At 36.2% G+C, this 10,762-nt stretch overlaps 1 protein-coding gene across 1 annotated transcript; it reads right to left on the bottom strand.

The window, feature by feature from the left end:
- Window positions 1–5,181: 5,181 nt before the first annotated feature.
- On the bottom strand, window positions 5,182–8,846 carry LOC120347447 (protein zer-1 homolog). The gene has a single exon (XM_039417433.2). It carries the CDS (start codon window positions 8,775–8,777, stop codon window positions 6,135–6,137), a length of 2,643 nt encoding a protein of 880 aa, XP_039273367.2. The 5' UTR covers window positions 8,778–8,846; the 3' UTR covers window positions 5,182–6,134.
- Window positions 8,847–10,762: the final 1,916 nt, after the last annotated feature.

The raw sequence follows: 10,762 nt of genomic DNA, 5'->3' as shown, positions 1-10,762 counted from the left end.
ATTTTTTAAAAACACAAATAGCGACAACAAACATCTATAAATATAACAGACGTACTCTGCACAAAAGTATCAATCTTCCAAAAACAAAGCAGCATAAAATAAATATAAACGATCGCTAATGCAAAACCAAATTTCACGAAAAAAATAAATGATCGGATTGGACGGCTGCAAATTGAAAGAGTTATATATAGCCTACTAATATATTGAGTCAAAAAATACGTTGCTACTGCATCTTTTTATTAACACAAACAACACGGAAATAAAATTGCTGCAAACCATACACGCAGCTGGATGCTCAAAGAGAACTTAAGCAAATTTCAGTTTTAACCGCACCCAGGCACGTGTATAAGCCCACCCCAATCCCACAGCAATTTTAAAAACAGAATGGATGAGAATTCTAATAGTACTTGCACTCAGCTTTAAAAAATAAAAAAATAGGAAAGATTTAAAAAATATCAAATTAAAATTCACATAATATTAATGCTATCATAAAGTTCTCAGCAAAGATTGTTCTCTCATTTCAACGTTCAAACATTATTTATTACGTTTATCTCGTTTTTTTGCGGTTATGCACATTTGAGCATTTCAACACGTGTAGCATTGTTGATGGTCTAAATCAGATGTGGGCAAGGTTTTTGAACCATCAGGGCCAAAAATTTTGCCCACAAAATTGCCGCCAATGTACGTTTATTCTTCATTATCGTAACGCACTTGTTTTACCGAATGCTGCTCTTGGTTCAATTGCTTTTGTGGTAGGCTCGTGAGCTAAGTTTCATGATTTTTCTTACTCAAAACGTCTCTCTGGTATCTCGGATAAACATTCCGATTAAAATCTTATGACTTTGGTGTAGATACCACCGTGAAGATAAATGTACGCAATAGAAATAAAAGTCAAAACAAGAATTTTTGCTTACATTTTTGAAATTATAATTCCGGCAGCGTATTCAGCTGCCAGAACAGAACGTTGGCGTAGTTTAGCGGCGATGCAAGGGGTATATGGGCCTAAGCTCTCATCATCTAACTCCGGCCATGAGTGAGGTATTCAGATCATTTGGTACATACTGTTATTTATTCTCATCGTTATACTATATACGTTAGTTATCAATGGACGTTTAGGTTGTGATGTTATTGTATAAGGAAATTTTGCATGTATGCTCTTCCGTTACATAGCGCCATTAGAATAATTAAATAGACTAGACCAGCGTTTCCTAACTTTTTCCGGCCACGGAACACTTGCGCTTTTTATCTCGCCTCGCGGAGCACCAAAAAATGAATGATTAAAATTGATAACAATTTATACAATTTTATTTAGTGTGATTATTTTGCTTTTTCATTCATATTCATTTTAAGCTTTCTATTTCATGTTATTTCATCATGCTGTGTTAGACCCCATCTAGGGTGTCGCTGCTCGATAACCAGTACTGGTTTTTCAGCGTTTCCCTCCACCCTGAAATGCTATTCTTCTTTTATTTTATTCTGTATATGTAGCTTGCGTATTTTCAAATGGTGGAAAAAATAAATTACTGATACTGATACTGATAAAGAAAAACGGTGTAAGGTAGCGGTGCCAATGGGTTCGCCGAGGCGAATCGCCAAATGCGCCTCGAAAACTAACAGAAGTGTGTTAAACGTACCTAAAATATGATTGAATATTTTATATATTGCATTTAATATATATGATGTATTGTTTCTTAATTTAAATTGTGTGTATATGAATCAATCAGTGTTTGCCTCCAATGTTAAGTCTAATGTAGATAGAGATACTTGCTGTAATTTAGCAAGCTGCAACCCTGTCGTTTATTTATATGCTGAATGGACTTTATCGAACATGAGTAATTTTTTCAGCATTTTAAAGTAAATCCAGGCAGAGATGGAGGAAGAAGAGTTTGACGAAAATTCTACTACCCTACCCTAGTTAGTTCGCTTTAGGACGACGATGAAGCGATATTAAACGGTCAGTTGAGCGACAACTTCACGATTCTTAGATCGCCATTGCGACTAATTTACACGTATTTTTTATTCCTTTTCCACGGAACACTCAGGAGACGCTCGCTGAACAGTAGTGTTCCGCGGAATATAGTTTGGGAAACGCTGGACTAGACCATAGCTTTGGCGATCTACTGATAGAATTAGATACACACACACACACACTCATATCCATGGTTAAACTAAAAGTATTTTTGCACGAGGACCCTGTGCACAATCCTGCTTTTGATGAGGCATTATAAGTAGAACAACTTTATACTTAAATAGTCGCCAGTTTAACTTCATGACCCGTGTTCTAGAAACTCTCAATTAACGCTTGTTCACAGTGTCAGTCTTCACAACCAGCCTCTGAAAGAAATAAGTTTAAAATAAAACACACAACTATAAATCAACCAAAAACCTCAATGACACGTAGAATGGGCCTCTTATATATGTTGAGATAGATCAATTTACAGAATTGTCTGCCGGCCATGCCTTGTAATTTATTTTAAAAAAGAAATAAAGGAAGCGCAATGGCTAAGCCTCGCCTAGGCAGAATCGCCTGCGTGATCGCGGTTGACTGCCTCGTCGGGTAAGGTGCCTTTCGAACTCAGCTCGACTGATTGTGACACAGACCTCGGTCGCCTCCCCAGGGCTTAAGAATTCTAAGCAACTCCTACCAACCTGCCACGAGCGTGCCACAGGCCTGTCAGTTGTTGATATAATTGCTGCGCAATATGCATACGGCTGGTTATCATACTTGTTTTATACGTATGTATTTTTCTAAAAGGTACGAACATGGAGTTACATCCAAAATTCATATGACCTTGGAGCCTAATCAGCATATTGAAAAATGATATTATCATATATCCTAATAATATATCTTTATATAATCTATATGTGATCTATTTTTGATAAACTATTATTGAAGTGTTAAATAGATGTCATTCATTTTCGTGGAAATAGGGGAAACGCGATAAGCTCTATATTACGAGTCGTACAGCAACGGGCGTTGTGGCAGAACATCCAAAGCAACAACGAAACCAACCATTCGTAGATTGACTTTTTGAGGTTCAAGTTTTATATCAAACCGTTCCTGAAAGATATTGTTAAACTCATTTATTAGAATATATAATGGCCGTTGATAACTTACCTGATAACGCTTTGTGCTAATATCGTAAACACGTCTGCCATCGGATTCCTGATTTTCTTGATCTCCCGTGGGGGATAATTATATAGCCTTCGTGTGGCGGTTTACTTCTTCTTCTCGCTTCGCTTTGGTTATTATAAGAAAAAAACTAATTGCAAATTACGATTCGCGATTAAACATATTAGGATCCATCGTGTATTCTACTCTTACGTCGAATATACGTGAGCGCCTTTATTCATCTTACCATGCACTCGTCCATTATATATATAACGTCACAATCAAATTATTTGTTGGGAGACGCGTTTATTACACTACAACGGCTGTCGTAATCGTGAGTTCCGCGGCAAACACGTATTTGAATGAAGTAATTGAGTGCAGATAAAACGTCACAGATTACGTCTTCTACGACTCCTTTAATTCTGCGACTGATTGTTTAAAATTCTCTCTAGTCTTGCCAATAGAAAAATACCCCAATGTCAAACGAGCTACGCTTTTCTGCCCTAAAAAACGTGAAAGTGTTTATTCCGATTTTCCAGTACAACAAAACAATACATGGCAAAACAAACAAATGTACGGAAAATCAGGAAAGTGGGCAACATCTAAAAAAGATTTAAAACGCGCTGGTGCACGTGCCCACTTACCCCAAACAACACATTGAAGTAAATTAAAAACAAAAACACGAAAGATAATTCGGGCGTAAATACTTGGGTGTGGTCGTGAGGAGTGTAATTTCTAATATATATATCTGTTCATGGAATTAACGAGAATTGTAGAACACAACAAACAAACAAGCGGTGCGCAATATGCGATAAAATTAATTTGATAACGCAGGCACTCAACTGATAGTCCACTGGACGACAAACAACAATAATAAAAGCACAACAAAAGAAAACAACAACAAACGAAGTAAAAGATGACAATAGCATTACACGCCCTGGCGTTCCAACCTTAGTTTTAATCAAATCTCATGTGCTTTGTGTAAGCAGTATTTTTTACGGAATCCATCATCAAATATCCGTTACATTTGACTGTTCATGTTATCCCCGGCTTCGACCAGTTTTCTATGATAAACTCCATGCAGGCCAGCATGATCTGTGAACTGATCCTTATGGTATCGGTACTGTATCCAACAGCATTGTTTTGATTTAAGTTTGCATGTATCTTCTCAGTAGGGTTTATAGACTATTCGTCCGGCTTTCCAAGTTTTTGTCCAAATATTTCCTACTCCACCGTCGATATTTCACGTCCGCATCCGACGGCGGTCTGATCAGAAACACGTGAAACAAAGCATTGATCTGTTGGCACCCATGTGAAAGAACTGCTTCGATTTGCTACGACACGCAAGCCATATTTAAAGGATTGTTCAATCCAAAAAATGCCGAAAGTTCCACAGTAGCATGCATAAAACAATGAATGGCTTGCAAATTTCGATCATAATCATGTTGGTTTACTTGGTTGGTGACATTTAAAATAAACTATCATTCTAGCAGAGCTCAATGAAGGTATATGTTATGTGATATATTATATATAATGTTCTTGTTGATAATGTGGCTCTTCACGGTAATAAACCACGAAATGCGGCTCTTGGTCTCTGACTGGTTGGCCACCCCTGCCTCAGAGCGGGAACCCTTCTTGAAAATCACAATTCCAAATATTGACAAACTGGTTAATTCATAACCGACCTGGGTACTGTGCGATATTCACTGTGCGTTCAAATGTTGCACGGTTTTTGATTCATGGCAATCATACATCAGAATTTTAGAATGCACCAATCCTCAGTTCTGAAATGATTCAATTGCTCAACCAACCTAATGTCCGCGCTTTGGAGTCTGGTGTTCAGCATGTTTTCACTGACGTCGGAATCGTATTTTTTAACAGCAAGGAGTCGAGATAGCAATTTTTCAATTGTGAGATAGAACGGGTCAAAACTATTTCAACTCGGAAGTATTAATTTTAATAATCGAGTGGAATTGGGAATTAGAGTGGATTATAAATTGTCTTTGACTCAACAGCCCGCTGCAAAGCTAGCCTGTTATTATATAGTCGTGTAGCCCAAACCACTCCGATCGATTAGTATGGAGTTTTATTGTACTATATAATATGGCGGTTGTATATTATTTTATCATCGCAAGCACAAACTATTAGTAATCAACATGCTATGCAAAAACTACTATTTCACACGCTATGCAAAAACTACATATCAAACACTAAATCCAGAAGAATACAAATTAGAAAGTATATAATTTTATGCCTTTACAATACAATAACTCCGTTTGCAAAAGCACCTTACCACAAACAGAAGCTGTATCACACACAAATAATTAATAAAATTACTCAAGCAAATTGGAATTCGAATAGCTCTTAATATCATTTGAAGAAAAGGGGAACTTAGCACGATCGACTGACAGTAAATTGTACAGTAATACAGAACAGATAGATAGTCACAAAAAGCTATTTAAATCATAATTATATTCATATTAAAATCATTAAAAGACTAAAAAATAAATCATTCATAGGAATTATAGGGAAAAAAGCTTTCATTTAATCAACCCTAATATTTGTCAAGAACACAGCACATATTGATAACAAGTGGGCAAATATTGACTATCAGATATCATCTCTATTTCAATTATACAGTAATCAATGAAAAAAGTCCGAGTAAATTATTGTTAAGGAAAAACCAAGTGAATAACCAATGAGTGAGTTCACAGAAACTGCAAAGTGAGGGGTGTGGCTTTTGAATGATATACTATTTCAATCACAAGTTGATAAGCAGTAACCCTCTTGTGAATTTATATGGATGTGTGGTATTGGTGCGATGAAACTTCATTTCATAATTATCTGCATAAAATATAAGTTGCCTAACATTTTACTGAAGGCAAAGGAAGATGAATGAAACACATTCAACAGCTGCCTCAAAAATCATTAGAATTAAGTAAAAAACATGAAACATAATGTAATAATTGTATATGTATTGATTAGGCATTGAATTAAAAGTTGAAAATTATTCTCAAAATCTTTAAGTTTCCTTGAGTCCGCCCACATCAATTAGCTTCCTATAAATTTCTTCAGCAAATTCTTTTGTTTTAGGATCTTCAGTGCTGTCTTTGATTCTTTTGATAAGATCTGCTCCTCCATCTCCAATAACTTGATGAACATATTTGGCATCACGATTGCAAAGACTTTTAATGGCCCACATTACCCACAGATGACCGATGGGTTCTTTGGGACATTGTAAAATAAGTAACAAAGGATCAAATGCACGGTAATTTACATTAGTAGCGACTTCTGGAGTCCATGACAAAATTGCTTTACGCATATCACTGCGAATTTTATCAACAGGTGCATCTTTGAGTATGTCAGAATCATCAATGAGAAGGTTTGATAAAGTTCCACATGCATTGTACGCAGCTTCAATTCCAGATTCCGCATTTAAAACAAGATCAACAATTACGTCCAAATTTTGTTTTTCTGCTAGATAAGGACGTAGGTGGGGAACTTCAGCGAGATTACCAGTCAGACCCATCAGGTTACGACGAAGGTCATTACGGCCTTCGAACTTTTCGTAACATTGACGAATGAGTGACATACCATCCATGTTAATGAAGTCTTCAGCATTAATAGTTGTTTCATCTGTGGCATTCCATAAACCACTCCAAGCTGTATCTAGAGTATCATCAGCAACTCCACTCCTCAATCTATCTTTGATAATATCAATCATGATCCCTGTGAATCCCAGGTCCCTGATTCGAGGTTTCACGTTAATTTCCATCGAGCAAATCATTGCGTTGCATAAGTTACCAGCAATGAAATTAATTTCGCTCTCATCTCTTCGTTTGTCAAATATATTCAAAATCAACTTAGCAATGTGGTCAAAATCAAATAGCAAATCTTTGGGAAGATCAAAATCAAAGAAGATGACCATACAATTTCTGGCCAGCATATTATTCATTTGATTTTTCTCCAGCATTGTGGTTACTGCCCGAACGATATCACGTCTTTGATAGACTGAAAAATCAGATGATTTCAACTGAAAAAGATAATACAAGTTGGTGGCACACAAGAAGAGGAGCCTATCATTTGTTGGATAGTGATAAATACATTTTATGATCAACTTGAGGAGAAGATTTGGTTGCTGAACAATAGATTGTTGCAATGTCCTCGACAATTTTGTAAAAACATCCATTATTATTTCTTTTCGATCAATGTAAATATCAAGGCATCTTAACAATTGTTCCTCGTTTTCATCTCCAGTGATAACTTCGGCAAGCTTTTCTATTTCTTTCAGTTTGCAAGCATTTGTACCCCACAATCCCAGAAACTGGAGAGGTTCACGTTCTTTTTCCATTTTCAAGAACTTTTCCGTTCCTCTGACTTCTGCGTCTGTATATAAATTTTCTCCATAATATGTTCCACTCACGTCAAGTGACTTCAAATGAGGCAAATTATCGAGTATTTCCCACAATGTAATATCTTGTGGTCGGAAACGACGTGTTGCAGCAACATTTTGCGAAGGCCATGCAACATCTAAAACTCTCAATTCTTTCAGATTGAAAATTATTTCTTCAAAATCTCGCTTTGAAAGAAAGGTGTGAAATAGACCAAGCTGCTGAAGTGTGTTTTTCAAAGAAAGCAGGTTCATTTGACGAAAAACAAAATTTGAATCCGGTTCCAAGCTGTAGTCTTCATCGTATTTTAAATCATCATTTAGTTTGCTTTCAAGATTTGCAGATTTAATGAATTTTTTAACCATAGGTGTGGCTGATTCTATATTTTTGAAAAAAGGGTATTTTGCCAATTTTCTTTCACTTTTAGAATGAGCAATTAGAGGTACACGTTTGCCAGGCTCTAGATTGTAATCTTCTTCTCCATATACAAAATGCTTCAATATCTTTTTAATGGTTGAGTTTAAACGTGTATCAACGTATCCTGCAAAATCTACAACTTTCAAAGGTGGGGGATTTTCTGGGTCAATGGTTATAAACCAAGCAATGAAGGCTTCAGAAACATCAAGACTTGTGAGCATTGGAGCATTTTCCGATGACAAACATGTAACTAAATGATCTAGTGTGGCGTCAGATGTTAAATAAACATCTTGTTTCAATGCTTTTGCCTTCTTACCACTGAATGACATAATTTGGTTTATGCTGTATGCAAGAAAAGTGCGATGAAGGATCAACTTCTGAAGAGATTTGCCACAAAGTTTTACAATAAAACTTGGTAAAAGTACAGCATGGTTGTACGGAGGTGTATGATCTTTCTCATCGCCATTTGTATCATTAGAATGGCTCAAATCTACCTCTAGAAGTGAGTGAGCTTCACACAAATCACATAAAACCTGTACAACATCATCAGACACTGGTGCTTTGTTGATTTTGATTCTTCTCATTTTGCACTTGTTTGCATCAGTGAAAATTTTGATATATTTAACAAGCTTTTCACTTTCTGATTCGTCCTGAGTTGTATCCATGTTGAGAGAGTTTACTAAATATTGTAAAATTGGGTCAGCAATAGACTGGGGTAAATTCACTCCCTCACTCAATCTGAGATCCCCATCGACATTTCCTCTGCATATTGTCTGTAGCAAATTGTCACCGATAAAAGCAATTGCCAATTCCTCCAAACGAGGAGGTGTCATGGCGTTGGAAATATCAAGAACCATCTTGAACTATTTGAAACTATCAGAAATCACCATATATAATGTATAATTCTGAAAAATGATTTTCAAAATATAATGCTCATTACCGCATTATCATAATTAGGCCAGGATATAGATGTGGCACAATATGATAAAATTTAATTATTGGGCATGATAAAAAACAAAACTTATTGTGTTAAGTCTTACTCTTATCAGGTCTTTTCTATCGTCAGATCGTTTACACTACTAAAAAAAAAATCTTATTCAAGCAGATATTACTGTATTATAGTATTACGAAATCTCTGATAACAGGATAAGCCAACAGATACTATAAGCTTAGAGCTCATATGTTCATCTTTTATCACAAGCTTAAGTCAGGATTAGAGAGCAGCTCACCTTTTTTGACTTATAATTTATATTCATTTGTTATCGCGAGATTAAAGCCCGATTAAAGAGTATTTCATTGTGTTTTTACTCATATTGCATGTCATAAGGTGAGATTACCATACTTTTATGTTCATGTTTTAAGCCTCATTTAGTTTTACAAACTTCCCTATTTGCATATTGTAATATTTTTGTATTATGGTGGTGTTCAAAATATTGAAATAAAATATCTACATGTAGATACAGACATATCTATCTGTATAACTGTAGACTTGGCAGTTCTGCAGTTAGGCCTTTCGAGATTTGAAACTTACCGGTGTTCCCTCCTGTTTCTAGTAGTTAAACTAGCCTGTAATTTATCAATCACCCATCCGCCTTCCTGAAAATAAACAGAGCGAGATGGGGCAGTAATAACCTAATCTACGAACTGCCAGACCAGCAGACTGCAGAATCTAGCCTAGTTATCTTAATCCAGTAATCTGTAACACAATACCAGAATACCGGTAGCAAAGAAAACAAACCAGACAATTTTGGGACAATTCACAACGCTGGAAACAATATTATCTGGTGTTAACTGATGCTAAAGCATCTTCAGACATAGACTGCGCGGTCAAACAAAACAGGAACAGAAGGCGACGAGTCGAAAATTAATGGCGTCCAGAATTTTCGCAATCCGCATCGCGCAACAGTCATCATTACCGACCCGGGGAAATCCCCCGGTGCACTGGAACTGAAATTTTTTTTTACTGAACCTTAAAAGATTAAAATAAGGATACTACACAAACGATATTATTGTTGAATATTACAAATCAAACATAATGGCAAATTGTCCGCTTTTTATAGTTTATTTTACATTTCAAATATTCTCCATTTTGTCCCATTTTTGTCGATATTACCCTTTTTCAATGCCTCTCATTGTATGGACCTTTCCCCGACCTTTGACCCTCGGAAAATTCTTCCTATACTTTACCATTGCAAAATTGTCAAGGCTATTTTAAAAGTGCTTTTGCGAGTTGGTGTCTGTAAAACGGGGTATGTGTTTCAAACCATCATTATGATTCATCGCATACAACAATCTGTTTTTTAAAAGTACCGATAAAGAATTTCAGGCTAGTCTATCACAGCTATTTCTACACTAATTTTTATTACTGCAATTGAATTAAAACTCATAGAAAGACAGAGGGATCATTGAATTATCTGATTATTATTTAAGTTCCCAAAACACAACTGAAAACTAACGAATAGAGTTCAAAAACGCGAAAACGAGGTAATGTTTACAATCACGCTTGAAAATCTGTCTGAGTGAGAAAAGTGTCTGAGCGGATGCAAAAGGGAGCATTGTTACGTCACTTTTTGCATTTTGCTGATTGGCCAATGTCACTAAGTAAACAAGGAAGTCGATGCTCGGGGAAAGGTCCATTCGACGCGTGAATGGATGGTTTCCCGAGCATCGACTTCCTTGTTTATTTCGTAACATTGGCCAATCAGCAAGATGTAATAACGCAGGTGATGTGACAATGGGCTTTTTCGCAATGGTAAAGCATCACTCAATGTGCAAAGTGAAGCATAGGGAGAATTTAGGGAGGGGGGGGGCAAAGATAAAAATGTTTTTGGCTATGCATTAT

This window comes from Styela clava, chromosome 11 (genome assembly GCF_964204865.1).
Source record: "Styela clava chromosome 11, kaStyClav1.hap1.2, whole genome shotgun sequence".
Classification (NCBI taxonomy): domain Eukaryota; kingdom Metazoa; phylum Chordata; class Ascidiacea; order Stolidobranchia; family Styelidae; genus Styela; species Styela clava.
This window is presented reverse-complemented; position numbering and strand designations above follow the sequence as displayed.

Coding starts and splice junctions, on each gene's coding strand:
- LOC120347447 (XM_039417433.2), bottom strand. CDS start 8,777: ATGGTTCTTGATATTTCCAACGCCATGACACCTCCTCGTTTGGAGGAA.